We start from the raw sequence: 15,930 nt of genomic DNA on the forward strand, positions 1-15,930 counted from the left end.
AGGGCCAAGAAAAGCACCAGTCTTTCCTGTGGCATCTGCAAGTCTGAGTTCAAAGTCTGACTGAACTATAGGGTTTTTTCCATTCCTGCAGAGAGAATGAAAAATCTCTCTTGCGCTGATACCCTAGGCAACTGCGGTGAAAGAACATGAGGAGATAGCCACCCTCAGTAGATCCACATGGTGCTGGTGATCTTTCATGGTGAGGTGAGGTTTTTTAATCGGTGCTCTGGGGTGGCTTTGCAAAAGCATTTTCATTTCTCCCCATCTTCTCCTTCCTCCTCTACCTTAATTTCCTGTATATGAAACAACTTCAGAGGGATACAATTTCTGCATCAGCAGTCCCACTGGGCCCTCTGCAGAGGGATATGCGAAATAGATACTGCGGAGGAAAGAGGCCACCAGCGCCAGCCGTCACACGGTGTGGTGGTTTAAGTTTGTGAGTAGTTGCTTAGCACCTGTAAAAGGAAGAGTGTCATCAAAAGCTCCAGCTGTAGGGGCATCAGCAGCTGTGGTGGCTTCACTAGCTGACCCTGAAGGTCTCTTGCTTTTTTCAATCCCCCAAAGAGAAATTTTCCCACCCTTTCCTCCATCTGGGTGGTTGCATCCAACACAGATCTGCCAGGCTGTGTTCTGGGAATTCAGGGCCCTTGGATGTTGTGTTGTGCCTGCAGATGAGGGGAAAGCCCGTGACACCCTCCTCTACCAGAGAAGGAAGAATTTCTGGGCAGTGCTGAAGTTGGACATCTAAGGTAGTTTTTGCTTTGTTCACTTTGATTTCCTTCTAGATTTAACGTTGGAGGGGTTTGTATGTTACTTTCTGTGATTCTTTTGGCCTGTGATTTTTAGCCCTTCTTGCCTTCATTGATTCCTCTTCAACTAAATTTAACCTTGGGAAACCCAAGGTACTCTCCTATTCTGGATACCTCTGGTTATGCTCTCAGGCCTGTGACTTCTGAAGCCATACAGCCTTTTATTGTGTGACAGACATGCCATTGTCTTCTTTACCTGCTCATTCTCACAGCTCCACAAAGAACCTCTAGGTTGGTGAGGTTTCTCTGAGAAAATGGCTTTCTCTGTGCTCAAAATGAAATTATTTTTAATGTATGTAAACTCCGGTAGGAAACAAATGCTTATATAGTTACCTCACAGCTGTCGGAGAGCAGGCTGAGGGTCCCTGGGCTTTTCAGTGGCAACTTTTCATTTCTTTCAACAACTATTGACAACCCTGGCCATGCTTGTGTGGAGGATGGATGCAGCTGTGGACCAGGCCGACTTGGGTCCTTGCCTTTGGGGATCTGTCTGCAGCCCTGACTCCCGCTGCCGAGACTGGCAGTTAGTGGCCCCGCAGCAGCACTGGCATCAGCAGACACAGGGGTCTCTTCTGCTCTTTCCCAGAGCTCCCACAGAAAAGTGCCATCATCCCTTTTCAACCTGACAAAGCAAAAGGAATGTGGAATTGTGTCTTTTTCTTTATACTTTTGTCAGCGAAGCCTTTATTCCTTTATCCTAATGGGATCCACAAAGGCTTTAAGGCAGCCCTGAAGCAGTACTTATTGGTTCCCTGTTGGTTACTGAAACAAAACCTATGGGCAGGCACCTCAGTTGGGAAACAGCCCTATTGCCATCCTGCCATAAATACAGGCTTAAACTGGAAAAATACAGTTGGGCTGCAGGGGAGCTGTGTTGCCATTGTTTCCAGAGATTTTTTTTTTTTAATAAATTTATTTATTTTATTTATTTATTTTTGGCTGTGTTGGGTCTTCGTTGCTGCGTATGGGCTTTCTCTAGTTGTGGCGAGCAGGGGCTACTCTTCGTTGCAGTGCATGGGCTTCTCATTGCGGTGGCTTTTCTTGTTGTGGAGCACAGGCTCTAGGCGCACGGGCTTCATTAGTTGTGGCTCGTGGGCTCTAGAGCTCAGGCTCAGTAGTAGTGGTGCACTGGCTTAGTTGCTCTGCGGCAACTGTGGGATCTTCCCGGACCAGGGTTTGAACCCATGTCCCCTGCATTGGCAGGTGGATTCTTAACCACTGCACCACTAGGGAAGCCCCTCCAGAGACTTTTGAGATGTTCCTTGACTCCTCACATCCATCCCAAGAGTAACCTTAATCTCCCCCCACCGATAGCAGTGAATTGGAAGAAGATATTAATGGCTTACATGTTTGAGTCTCTTTTATAGAGGCAACAGAAGGGACCAAGTGAGTGAGTTTTCTCCATTCAAATGTCTGTTCTTTGGGTTGTGTGGTTTTCTGTACCATGTGAAACTATAGGTAGGACTGGAAGTTGAAAGTCTCATGGCTTTTTGGACTGAATCCTTAAGCCACTCTCAGGGTTCTATCCTTTCTCTCAGATGGGGAAGCAGAATTCCCTCCTCTCTAGAGCACAGGTCCTGAGCTCAGATGGACCTGAAATTGTCTCTCAGTCCAGCCACTTACAAGCCATGTGACCTTGGGCAAGTTACTTAACATCCCTGAGCCTTAGTTTCCTCATCTAAAAAGGGGGTAAAAGCAATTACTTTATTGGTAGAATTAAATGAGATAAAGTGTGCAAAGCTTTAATAGGGGTTCAGTAAATGATAGCTTCTTAATAAATGTTAGAACAACCCCTGAAGCCTCTGCCATGCATCCAGGGTACTTGGCTCTTGTGTAGCTTCTTTTATCTCTCATCTGTTGACCAAGAAGAACTATTGAAGTTACATAGTAAATGCTCAGCAAATTGTTGAATGAACAAGAGGGCCTTGGTATTTTCTTTGCCCTGTTGCCTTAGACCAGTACTTCACAGTGTGAGTTTTACCCTAGGAGGTGTCCTGAGAGATGCTTTGAGAAAACTGGCCAGTTAGATTTGGGGAGTGCTGTAGAGTCTGCAGTGTGTAGTTTCTAGCCCTCTCTAGAGATGAATAGTGCCTATCACTGTTTAGAGAAGCTTGGAAAAGTTGGGTAGAGAAGAAATCTCTCCAGCTTTTTAACCTTGGCATTTTCCAAGCTCCTTTGACTATATAGGCAATGATAGTGATAGTACTTCCATGAGGCTGTGATGAGGCTTCAATGAGTTCATGAGTGAGAAGCACTTAGTGCTGGGCAGAGTGAGCACCACAGAGGGGCTGCTGTAACCATGATTGTTCAGTGCTTTTTAATCTGTGGACTCTTCCAAAGTATTGAGCCATTCCCTATTGATGGACATTTAAGTTATTTCCAGTGGTACATTGTTATGGACAGTGCTGCAGGATATAAAACCCTTTTATCGTGTGCAGATATTTCTGTGGGAGAGATTCCTAGAAGTAAAATCGCTGGGTCAAAGAATATGCACATTTTAAAATTTGATAGATCCTTCGGAATTACCCTCCAAAATCTAATCAGCCATTATCTAACAGTTCATTTGCCCAGTAAAGAGATGAGACGCTATCTCCCCTCACCAGGCATGCACTGGATCCCTCTCCCCTCTTGTGAAATGAAAAGGGAATGGAACACAAGGGCAAGTCACCTCTTTTCTGTCTTGCAGAGTCTGGCCACAGATAAGGGACCAAAATGACGGACTCAAAATATTTCACCACAACCAAGAAAGGTACTGTTTGTTTCATTGTGGGGTCTTTTTTTTTTTTTTTTTTTGGCTGCCTTTGGTCTTCGTTGCTGCACACGGGCTTTCTCTAGTTGCGGCAGGCGGGGGCTACTTTTCATTGCAGTGCACGGGCTTCTCATTGCAGTGGCTTCTCTTGTTGCAGAGCACGGGCTCTAGGCGTGTGGGCTTCAGTAGTCATGGCATGTGGGCTCAGTAGTTGTGGCTCGTGGGCTCAGTAGTTGTGGCTCACGGGCTCTAGAACGCAGGCTCAGTAGTTGTGGCGCACGGGCTTAGCTGCTCTGTGGCATGTGGGATCTTCCCGGACCAGGGCTCAAACCCGTGTCCCCTGCATTGGCAGGCGGATTCTTAACCACTGCGCCACCAGGGACATCCCCATTGTGGGGTCTTATCCTCCTCTTTCCTTGCCCGACCCTTCTGCTTGCTCCCTGTGGTAGTGGGGGGTGAGGGCGCATAGAGGCCTGGAAGCAAGTGGCAAGAATCACCGAGAGCATTTTGAACCTTGTGGATCCGGAAATTTGAACTGCGGATGGTGTAAGAAGTATGACTACTTCTTTCAGAATTCCAGAAGGAAAAAGCATTAGCTCCAAATATAGAAAAAAGCCCTCTTTTGTTCCCCGTGGCTTTAAATTGTTAAAAATGATGCCCCACCGCCCAGAGGAAAGAAAGCACACAATCCTGTCAGCAACGGCACAGTGGTATCTGTGCATGTTTGGTCCTTATCGTTGGGCATATGTTTTACGTGGTTGAAGTCAGAGTTTATATCCTGTTTTTCATCTGACATTATCATAAACGTTTTCCCACAGTTCTGAAGACTCAGTCTGTTGAGTTGCTGCATCAAAATTTGCGAAGCTAGTCTTGTATTGTTTGGGTATTACCGTTGATTTTGCTTTTCGGGAAATGGAGTTTGTTGTAGTGGCTGACAAATGCGCTTTAACCCTGTAAGCATCTTTCTGGCTGGCCCTTCCTTCCTCCTTCCTTCCCTCCAAGTGAGATTAACTCTCGCCTGCTGACCAGATGAGGAGAGTTTGTTGTTGGGTCAGCTGAGCCAGGACCTGCAGTCCCCTCATCAGGTGGTTCATTTCTCAGTCCAGCCAGTTTTCCTGTGTCTCTTCCATGTGCAGCGGAGGAGACAAATGGAGTCTCTGACCTGGCTTTGCTTGTCCTTGGGCAGAGAGGACAGTTTATTTATTTATTTATCTATTTATTTTGATTTAAAATTTTTTTATTTTATTTATTTATTTTTGGCTGTGTTGGGTCTTCATTGCTGCACGCGGGCTTTCTCTTGTTGTGGCGAGCGGAGACTCCTCTTCGTTGCGGTGCGCGGGCTTCTCATTGTGGTGGCTTCTCTTGTGGAGCACGGGCTCTAGGCGCACGGACTTCAGAAGTTGTGGCGAGCGGGCTCTAGAGCACAGGCTCAGTAGTTGTGGCGCACGGGCTTAGTTGTTCCGCGGCCTGTGGGATCTTCCCGGACCAGGGATCAAACCTGTGTCCCCTGCATTGGCAGGCAGATTCTTATCCAGTGAGCCACCAGGGAAGCCTGAGAGGACAGTTTATTAAGTAGTAATCACTCTAAAGGGCAGTGGGTGCTGTGATAAGGGAGGGGCAGGGCCCGTGGGAGGGCTAGGGTGGAGCTAGACAGATAAATGGGGGCAGAGTGAGTGCTGGCCCAGGTCCATCAGGGAAAGGAAAGCCTAGGCACAAGTTATGAAGAGTGTGATGGAAGAAAGGTTGGAGAGGTGTGTGGGGCCTGGCGAGCCAGGTCAGAGTGGGTGAACAGTGCCAAGTAAACTAGGGTGTCAGTAGTGGGGTTTTTTTTATGGGTTTTCTTTTGAGGAGAATGTCTAGAGAAATGTCTGGGACCAAATTTGACATCATTGATGGTTTTAGGCAGAGGGAGGTCAGAGGCAGATTCTAATCAAGGATCGAAGTGGGTGAGGCTGTGGGGAGGCAGGGAGACCAGAACCACAGTTCGCATGAGAGATGATGCTGCCTGAGCTGGGGAGGAAGGCGGGGGTGTTGGGGATAGAATTGGATGCCTCGTATGTGATTGAGGAGGTAGGCTTGGTGACTGGTTGGATTTCGGGCACATTATAGGAAGGAGGCATTTCTGAAGCAGGCAGATCCCGGGATCACCCCACTAGCCTTCTTGGGGCCAAGGTGACTCGGGACTAGATCCATCAATTGACTGCCGGTTGTACTGAATCTGGCCGAACACCTCAAACAAAGCAGGGGCAGCCCAGCAGCAAGGCCCAGGGTCAGTCACATGGTCTCTTGGATCCCATAGCAGGGACACAGCCCCCTTAGTCTCTTGGAGGAGAAGGGCGTGTGTTCCTTCAGCTCTCCAGAGCCTTGGATTTGAACTGCAAGGTCTGCAGATTCCTTCTGGCTCTGTTGAGCAATATCCTCAGTGTGGCCTTGCCCGGGCTGTGCTGCATGATTGTTCTTATTTAACCTGCTTACGGTCTCTCACCTCAAGTTCTTTGCTGAACACCACATTGCTCAGTCATTAAAAAAATTTTTTAAAAAAGAACAAAAAAAAACCCTGTTAGTTTTCTTTTTTTCACTGTAAATCCATCTAGAACTTCTAGCACTTCCCCCCACATGATAGTTTCTGCTTCACCCCCAACCCAAGTAACTTGAGAGGGAAGCCTGGGACTCTCCTACAAAAGAGGGAGCCAAGACAGAGGTTCACGTGGTAAATTAGTAATAATAGCGACCACCTTTAATGCAGGCCACTGAGTGCAAGGCACTGAGCCGAGTGTTTTGCATCTATTACATGAGAAGAGTCAAGGCCCCAGGCAAGGCAGAGCGTACAGACAAGGAAATGGTTTCAGAGAAGCAGGGTGAATGACCTGGGTCGGCCAGAGCACATGGGCTTTGGAGCTGGCAGACCTGGTTTTGAATCTTAGCCTTCCTCCTCATGGCTGTGTCCTTGGGCAAGTTCCTGAACCTCTTCTAGCCTCCATTTGCTCATCTGCAAAATGGGGGCAAGTGTGGAGTTGTTGTGAGGGTGCAATGAGAAAAGGTGTGGGAAGAAGTTAGGGAGGTGCCTGGCTTAGAGAAAGGCTCAGGAAAGGCTGGCTGCAGCTGGTTTGAGGGCAGGAGGCCTGTCTCACTCCAGCATCTGCCCTCTTAACCTGTTATTGGGGTTATCAGGCCCCTGACTACCTCTCCATGGCAGGGCCCTGAACAGTCCTACTTCCTCGTTTGCTTTTTCTAGATCATCAAGTTCTTAAGAACAGTTTATTAAGTGCTAGAGCCCTCGTGGGACAGCTGAATTCTCATTTTCAGAGCCGAGCAACCACTTGTGGCTCAGGAAGTGAAACCCTGAGTGAGCTCTTTTAACTCGAAGCTCTAGGAAAACAGGAAAAGCCTATGTGTTGAAACTGAGCAAATCCTGCCCTTTTCCCTCAAACTTAAGGTCCCCAGGTTCCATCCCACGCTGCTTTGAGGGCTTTGGGTGAGGGTGGCTGAGGAGAGCTTTGCTTCCCTCGGCATGTTTTTAGCCATCTGGCTGAGCAGGACCTGGCAGCACACTTTTTGTCTCCCTCAGAACCTCTGTAGCTTCCATGGCTCCTCTCCCCTCGATCTGACGTGATCTCCAACCTTCCATCCTGGTAATTCAGAGTTGTTTCCCTTGCTGCCTGCCCACCCAGGGCCAGGGCCTGAAGCTGCCTTCAGCGGGCAGCACAGAGTGTCTTCCCTGCCTCCCTCCCATTCTTTTGGAAGTTGGGGACTGGGAATCGCCCCTTGGCAGAGTGGAAATGGATCACTCATGCTGCCTCCTTTTTTAGGGGAGATCTTCGAGCTGAAGGCAGAGCTGAACAGTGACAAGAAGGAGAAGAAGAAGGAGGCGGTGAAGAAAGTGATTGCGTCCATGACCGTGGGCAAAGACGTCAGGTGTGCAGGAGTAGGCCGGCTGGCAGCTGGAGGCAGCTGACAGAGGGAAGCTTTTGAGTTTGGGTCCAGTTCAGTCCCTCCTTAAAGGTATCCCTAGGGACCCATGTCTCCCCTGGTGTAGCTCCCTTCACAGATCTTTCCAAATAGAAGGTTTTGTTTGCAGAGGGGTCATGCGCTCAAATGTTGATGGGGTCAGGCAGTAATGGAGCAAGTGAAGTGGGCTGGGCCGAAAAAGCAACAGGCAATGCAGTGGATGTGCTGTGAGCCCTGTCAGAAACTCCAGAGGATGCTGCCTGCTGGGGAAAATGACCCCAGTGGGACCAGGTCTTTTGGTTTTTAAAAAGAACAGGGAATCTGGATTTTTCATTTTAAATCTCCTTGTTTTAGATTGCCAGATGAGGGAATTCCCTGGCAGTCCAGTGGTTAAGACTTGGCGCTTTCACTGCTGTGGCCCCGGGTTCAATCCCTGGTCAGGGAACTAAGATCCCACAAGCCATGTGGTGTGGCCAAAAAAAAAAAAAAAAATTGCCAGATAATACTAAACAAACAAATAAACACTGTGCAAGTAAATCACACCTGCACGTTGGGCTCGTTAAATTTGTTGTCAGTTTGCAGCCTGGTGCATCTGGTGTGCATCTGTTGCCAGAGCAGATCACATGTTGAATTGTGGCCACTCCTTTGCTCATGCATCTCCCCAGCCTGGAACGTCCCTTCCCCTTGTCCATTTACACTGCTGCCTCCCTCATCATGCCAGCTGACTACCCTGAACATGCAGCGTTTGCTGTGTTCCTGTCGCCTGGCACTAATTGTAGACTGTCCTCTTCTTATGTATACTTGTGCTTACCTGCCCACCACATTGTTGAGTCCCCAAGGACAGGAGCTGGGTTCTATGACAACTTAACACTTGCACAGTGTTTGAGAGTCAGCAAAACACTTTTAAATGTTTTCCTGGCAATTCCCATACTGTAGGTAAGGATATTTTTCCTTCCAAAGAAACCAGAAACAATGACTGCCCCATGGTCACGTGGTTAATGGCGGAACTGGACTCATGCTCAGCCCTTCTGAAATCCAGACCCAGGGTGCTTTCCCCCATTCCCTCTCGTTTGGGCCCCTTTGGTGCCCAGTCCTGTGCCTCATAGGCCTGGGTGCTCACGTGGAGCAGCTCCCCATCTGGATCCCTCAGCAGGAACCCACAGCTCCAGACTTCTCCATGGATTTCCCTGTCCCATTGCCATGCTCAGCAAGGGGCCTCCTGACAGCACACAGTAGAAACAGTTCTGCAGAGAAACCTGCTGAGGACACAGCGGCAAAGGAATCAGGCGTCTGCTGGAAAACTGGGCCTCCTTCCAAGACAGATTCTTCCCAGGACAAAGCTGCTTTCCTTCAACCAGAACACCCCTGTCACAGAGGAGGCACCTCTGTCATCTCAAATGGGCTTGTTGTGCTGATGTAACGGGCCCAAAAGAGCAAGTCAGGCCTCTCAGCTCCCCCCCCCTTCCTGGTTCGTCGTCTTCCAAGGTGATGCATCAGCTTCAGCACTGACTGGACTCTCCTGCCTGTCGGGGCTCAGGAAATTCGCTTTGACCTCTTAAGTCTGTGTTACCGGGTCCTTGCCCATAAAATCACGAAAATTGAGAAGGGAGGTGATAGATAATTCCAGAGACAGAAAATTGACCACTAACCATATTTCACATGTCAAGGGGCCTGTGACCCTGGGACTGTGGGGTACCATGTTGGGAAGGGTTCTGCCCAGTATAACAGCGGTCCTGAGCACGGGCTTTGGACTCAGACCTGGTGCCTTAGGCAATTGTTTGATATTTGTGAACCTCAGTATTGTCTTCCGTAAAGTGGGGGTAATCCACTGACTTCTCAGGGCTGTTAAACGAGATCATTATGTAAAGCCCCTAGCACCAAGCCTGGCGTGTAGCGTGTGCTCTGTACACACGGGCTGGTTCTTAGTGGGTGCCTTGTAGTGACTGCAGCCCAGCCCACCCCTGCTCCCCTAAGCCCTCTGCAACCAGCAGCCCAATATAAGCGGCCATGTCAAGTATCAGAGAAGGAAAAACAATCGTTTTCATTTCTGTAGCACCTCCTAGATGTCAAGGACTAGATACCTTAAGTATGTTGTCTCTTTCAATTATCACAAGGACCCTGTGAAATGGGGTTTTGTTATATCTTTCTTGCAAATGAGGAAGCTGCAACTGGGGATAAAAGAATTTTCCCAACTTGATTCAGCCAGCAAGAGGCAGAGCTGGGTTTGAGCCAGGTCAGATGGGCTCTAGAGCTCATGTTTGAACCCTGTGTAAAGAACAGAGGACTTTTTTGCTTTTAAAGTCACCCTTTGGAATTCCATTTCTACCAACAGATGTTCACGGTAATGGAGCTGTTGCCCTGCCTTTTACTAAGAAGTCCTGTTATATTTTCCTTCCCTCCTTCCCACTCACCCTCCTCCCCAGCCCCCATTAGCTGCCTGAAAAGTCTTCCTCTTCTTTTTTTTCACCTTTCCCACATTGACGCTGCTTTGACCTTCCAGTGCCCTCTTCCCCGACGTGGTGAACTGTATGCAGACGGACAACCTGGAACTGAAGAAGCTGGTGTACCTGTACTTGATGAACTATGCCAAGAGTCAGCCTGACATGGCCATCATGGCCGTCAACACCTTTGTGAAGGTAAGTAGAAGCTTGGTGTGGGGCTGGGGTGCTCTCTGCTCCATCTCCCCTCAGTCTCCCGGGGTGGGGCGCTACAGCCCTGGGTAGAAACACGGAGGATCCTTTCCAGGCCGTCTGACTCCCAGCCTGGGGGCCTCTTCCTCCAGCAGAGGGCTCCCGTTGTCTCCAGAAAATCTGATGCTACAGACCCTGCTAACTCATTCCATGTGAGGTAGCCCCAGGCCTTTTGATCCCCGTGTGCCCTGGGGTGAGCCATGGCCCTGTGTCATTTGCCAGCTCAGGATGCAGCATGTGTCTGAGGGCTTCCGTATTGCCCTTCTAGACTTCGCTCCTTTCTGCATGTTCTGTCCTCCACATTGAGGAGAAACAGGGACTTGCGTTGTCAGCTCTGTGCACCTTTAAAACCTTAGCTCCCCAGCCCTGTCGATGCTTAGATGTGGGCGAATGAGGGTTCTGTGGCCCAGTGGGAAGATTGAGGGTTGTGGTGCTAGGTGGACGCGGCTTGAATTGTGGCTCTGCTCTGTGACCGGGTGAGCTCCCGACCTTCCTGAGGGCCTCAGCTCCCTCACCTGTGAAATGGGAACAGTATTGTGTGTCTGCTGTGAGGATCAGAGGGAACAGTGCAAAGCCTGGTATCTGGCAGATGCTACATGCCCACACATGGCACTTACTTTTGGTGCTGTTGGCCGCAGTCGGTGGGAGATCCCACAACAGCTGTCTAATGTTGCTCAGTTCGCCCCTGCCCCCGGCCAATGGCTGGTTTCCCTCAGGACTGTGAGGACCCCAACCCCCTGATCCGGGCCCTGGCTGTGCGGACCATGGGCTGCATCCGCGTTGACAAGATCACAGAGTACCTGTGCGAGCCACTCCGGAAGTGCCTGAAGGACGAGGACCCATATGTGCGCAAGACGGCGGCCGTGTGCGTGGCCAAGCTCCACGACATCAATGCCCAGCTGGTAGAGGACCAAGGCTTCCTGGATACCCTTAAAGACCTCATCTCTGACTCTAACCCCATGGTAAGTCTCTGCCACCCACCCTGCCACCTCCACCACCTCCAGGGTTGCTTGGGAAGACCTCTGCTTGACCCTCCACCAGGCAGCCCCAGTTCTTGGAAGTCAGAGCCCAGCGGGGTGGGCTAGCTGTTTTCCTACCCGCAGTGGTTTGGGCGCCATCTTTGGAGTGAGCTAGACCTGGATTCCCTTCTCTGTACAGCCCTCTCTAAGGAGCTGTGTGACCTCAGGCATCCTGCCTAACCTTCCAGAGTCCTCTTTTCTTCATCAGTAAGATGGATCTAATTCTGCATGGCTGCCGGGGGTGTTGGGAGGCTTAAGCCATTAAGGTAATGTACCTGGCATACAGTGGGTGTGCACCCAAGACTAGTACCCTCCTTCCCCTTCCAGTCACTGTCATTGTCACCGTCCTCTCACCAAGACTGTCAGAGAGCTCTGAATGTGAGGTACTTCTCCCTTTCCCCACTTCTTTGCAGGGTTGTAGAGAATCACCCTTGAAGTAGTGTAGCCTGGAGGGCAGGGCACCAGAACACAGCTGGGAGGGGAGCTGGTCTTCTCACGGCTGGTGATGGCAGCAGTTTGGAGAACAGTTCGGTAGGGCCATGTTTAAAATGAAATGTACAACCCACCTGGCCGAGACGTCTCATTCTGTGTCTCTCTGAAACACTGATCACACACGGGTGCCGAGTGGCCAGTACGGCGATGGCCATGGGAGCACTGCTTGGTTACGGGAAAGTTGAAAACCACGCAGAACACACATGAAAACAACTGCTCTGGTGGAACTGGGTTGCAGGCCCAGAGCTTCACCTGGCAACCCCTCTGTGCTCTAGCCTCTCCAGCCCCCGAGGGGCTCTGCAGGAGGAACCTTCTAGCTCTGAGAAGCACAGTTGTCAGCTCCCACAGTGAGCTGCTGTAACTGGTAGAGCGGTACTGCGTGTTAGGTAGCAGGGAGCGCTATTTTTTGTAGGAACTTGGAGCTAGATCTTTCTTGTTTTGTGTTTTTCTTTATTGGCAGGTGCACTGACTTTAGTTTCAGCTTACAGAGGAGTCAGTAGGGTGCGTGCTTGGAGGGGGTCTCAGTGCTCCAGACCCTGCCCTTCAGGTCATATTCCTTTCCGGATGTTTGAGCTCTGACTGGCCAACATCATTAGCCTCACTGCCTCCCTGGCCTGAGAGCAGCGTCCCAGCCTCTGCCCCTTCCACCCTCTCAACCAGGTGGTGGCAAACGCAGTGGCTGCCCTCTCGGAGATTGCCGAGTCTCACCCCAGCAGCAACCTGCTCGACCTGAACCCGCAGTCCATTAACAAGCTGCTGACGGCCCTGAACGAGTGCACCGAGTGGGGCCAGATCTTCATCCTGGACTGCCTGGCCAACTACACACCCAAGGACGACCGGGAGGCCCAGAGGTAAGAGGCTGCCCTTGCTTGCCGGCCTCACCGGGCCCCGGGGTGGGAGGCTCCAACCATGAGCTGGCCCCAGGCCTCCAGGGGGCTTCTTTCCAGGCCTTGCCCCACAGACCATCCTCAGATACAGAGCCAGGTTGGCAGTGGTGTTGCTTCGGGCAGTCAGCTCACTGCTCTCTGAGGGCACAGAACAGAAGCCAGGGCCTGACCTGGGAGCTGACAGAGAGATCTAGGTCACTGCGGGCTGAGGAAAGAGGTGGACAGCATGAGAGCCACCACTCGTTGAATTCTTACTGGGTGCCTGAGGCTCTGCTGGGTGCTTCCTACGCATTAGATAATCTTTAAAGAAACTCTGTGAAGGCAGCGCCATCATTGTCCCCGTTTTACAGGTAGGGAAACTCTGGCCTAGGGAGGTGGAAGAAATCACCTAGGTCACCCAGCTGGGTCTCCCGTGACTCTTGGTCCTAACCAACATGGTATCCTGCCCCTTTTGAATGCCCTCACAACAGAAGGGAGTGAGTTGACATTCATCCAGTGTTTACTGACTGCCAGGCACTGTGCTCAGTGCTGTACATGCATTGTCTCATTTAAGCCCCCAGCAACCGTGTGAAGTTGGCATCATCATCTCCATTTTTTTAGATGAGGAAACTTGAGGCTCAGAGTGGTTTTAACCTGCTTGGGGTCAGTTAGCAGGAAACAGAACCAGGAGCTAGGTCTTCCTCCTACAGAAGACATGCTATCTTGATAACTAAAAACAGGGTGTTTCCCCTTGCTTGTCTCTGCTATTTGTCCCCCTCGGAATGGACCGCAGCATCTGTGAGCGGGTCACCCCCAGGCTCTCCCACGCCAACTCCGCTGTAGTGTTGTCTGCTGTGAAGGTGCTGATGAAGTTCATGGAGATGTTGTCCAAGGACCTGGACTACTACAGCACGCTGCTCAAGAAGCTGGCCCCGCCCCTGGTCACACTGCTGTCGGCCGAGCCGGAGCTGCAGTACGTGGCCCTGCGAAACATCAACCTCATCGTGCAGAAAAGGTACTGGGACCACCACATATGGGTAGTGTGTGCCCTGGTGGGGGATCTCCTGCTGGGAACAGGGGCTCTGAAGGGAAACTGACCTGTCACCGTGCAGGATGTCTCAACAGCTTAACCCAGGAGTTCTGAGCCACCGGCATCTTTGTCCCACAGGGGACATTTGACAATGTCTGGAGACATTTTTGGTTGTCACAGTGGGGGCTGCTACTGGCATCTAGTGGGTGGAAGTCAGGGATGCTGCTCAACATCCTACAGTGCACAGGACAGCTCTGCCCCCCCATAGAACTATCCATACCAAAATGTCAGTAGTGCTGAGGTTGGGAAACCTTGGCTTAGCCTAACCAGGTAGCATGCCGGATAAAGGCGAGCGTGCACTTCTTAACCATGGAGAGTGGATGGTGCACAGTCCACACAGCCTTCCTGAAACAGGCTGTAAGATCGTGTATGTGTGCGCATGCTCATTTTTCCTGGGTAGGAGTCCATAGCTCTAGAGGCTGGAGGACTCCAAGACGAGGCGCCATGGATTTTGCATCAGCCTCGGGGCCGCTCAGAATGCTGAGCAGCCAGTTTCCATCCACCCAGTAAGAATGACCACAGTAGTGAGCCACTGCTCGAGGGAAGGCACCTGACACCTGGGGTGGGTTGGGCCAAAAAACAAGGACCGATCCAGTAAGGGTGCCGGGCAGCTCCGTGGAGTGGGGCCAGACTCTACAGTTCTACTTCCAGCCTCTTTGGTCAAATGGCTGGATCAGCAACTAACTCAAAAGCAGAACAAGGGCCTCTTGTGAGCAGGGAGCATGTGTGGAAGACCACACATGCTCCCTGTCCTTATAGCTTCAGTCTGGTTCTTAGTACACACATGGGGGCCCAGAAAGATCAGTGGAATTCAGACATTTGTAAAGGTTTGGGAGGTAAATTGGGGCAAGCTTTCTGAGTGCCTGAACAAAGGGATGAGACTAGGGATTACAGTTGCAGTGTGGGGTTTAGTGAGGTGTCGTGACCTGTGGATCCCAATCAGCAGGAGGGGCTCCCTGTGCTATATTTAACAAGGCAAACCTCCTAAGAAGTTGACCCTGTTGCTGAGGCACCACCAGGCCCAGGCCCAACATGCTGTTGGGCAGCTTGTACCGAGTCCTGGTGGCAGAAATCACAGCTTCTGCCCCCCAGCTCAGGATCCTGCCTCGCTTTGCCAGAACCTCCCCGCAGCCTGCTCAGCAGCACTGAGGACCACCCTGGGCAGGGTCCCTCCTTTCTCTTTGCTGGGTCTTCTCGCCTCTTCACCGTCTGTCCTCATTCCTTTTTGTTCCTCCTCTCTTTTCTGGAAAGGGTGTGGGAGTAGGAGTCAGGTAGGGGTGGTGACTCTCATCTTGCTCCCGCCCTTATTAGCACTAGATGTGTGACCTAGGGCAGGCCCCTCTCCCCCCAGGTTTCCTCAGCTAAGAAAAATGGGGTGGGTGGTGCCGGTGAGGGAGGAGCAATGACACTGGCGACAGTTCCTGCCTAGCAAGTGCCTCCTCTGAGGCAGATATGGATCATGCTAGATGCTTTGCATCTACCTCTCACAACAGCCCTGTTATGTAGGTGTCTGTGTCGGGATCCCCAGGACCAGCCCCCCACACACACACACTTAGAGATTCACTAGAAGGACTCACAGGAGACAGCATATCATTGTTTTCATAGCTGAGGTTTATCATCGACCTAGTAGGGCTGCACAGCTGGATCATGAGGGAGAAAGACAGGTGGAGTCTGGAGGAATCCTCGTGCAGGCTTCCCATGGGGGGGGGGGTCACACAGAGAATGTTTCTCCCCCAGCGACAGTGCGGCAGCATGTGTGTAATGTTTCTGCCCAGGGATGCCTGTTTGAGACTTAGCACCTTGGGTTTTTTTGGGGGGGACGAGTGATAAAGGCACCCTCTGCCTGACACCTACCAAAATTCCAGGCTCCTAGAAGGAAAGCAGGTGTTCAGCAAAAACCATGTTGTTTATACAAACAGTCAAGGCACAGTTAACCACCTTTATCATTTAGGGAACAGTGAGAGCACTCCCAAAAGGTGAATTCCCAGATGCCAGGCCTTTCTAAGACTGGCAACTCGGGCCTGCAAAGGTAATGCTTCCGACACAGAACGCTTCCTATTCCGTGAGTGAGGAAACGGGCCTGAGGTCACCAGCTAGGATTGGAACTGAGGCCTGACTCCCAAGCCTGTTGCCTGATGCCTGTGGCCTCTTGAATGTGAACTGTTTCTTGTTCATATTCCCTCTTCCCTTCCTGGCATGTGGTTGGACACACAGGGGCCGGTCAGAACCTTGGTTGGCAGGTCCTGTGCCCAGGAGCGTGCAGACAT

At 51.0% G+C, this 15,930-nt stretch overlaps 1 protein-coding gene across 2 annotated transcripts in view; it reads left to right on the forward strand.

Annotated features, from left to right (window-relative positions):
• Positions 1-15,930, forward strand: part of AP1B1 (adaptor related protein complex 1 subunit beta 1) — a 51,724-nt gene that overhangs the window by 15,347 nt on the left and 20,447 nt on the right. The window contains exons 2-7 of one of the 2 annotated variants that reach the window (XM_059893993.1): positions 3,496-3,558; positions 7,368-7,473; positions 10,007-10,142; positions 10,913-11,158; positions 12,368-12,558; positions 13,367-13,588. In XM_059893993.1, coding sequence (XP_059749976.1) covers positions 3,522-3,558; positions 7,368-7,473; positions 10,007-10,142; positions 10,913-11,158; positions 12,368-12,558; positions 13,367-13,588 — 938 coding nt within the window. In that variant the 5' untranslated portion in view covers positions 3,496-3,521. The remainder of the gene's footprint in view (positions 1-3,495; positions 3,559-7,367; positions 7,474-10,006; positions 10,143-10,912; positions 11,159-12,367; positions 12,559-13,366; positions 13,589-15,930) is intronic. The other variant, XM_059893994.1, reaches the window with a different exon arrangement.

Source organism: Balaenoptera ricei, chromosome 14, assembly GCF_028023285.1.
Source record: "Balaenoptera ricei isolate mBalRic1 chromosome 14, mBalRic1.hap2, whole genome shotgun sequence".
NCBI classification, from domain to species: Eukaryota; Metazoa; Chordata; class Mammalia; order Artiodactyla; family Balaenopteridae; genus Balaenoptera; species Balaenoptera ricei.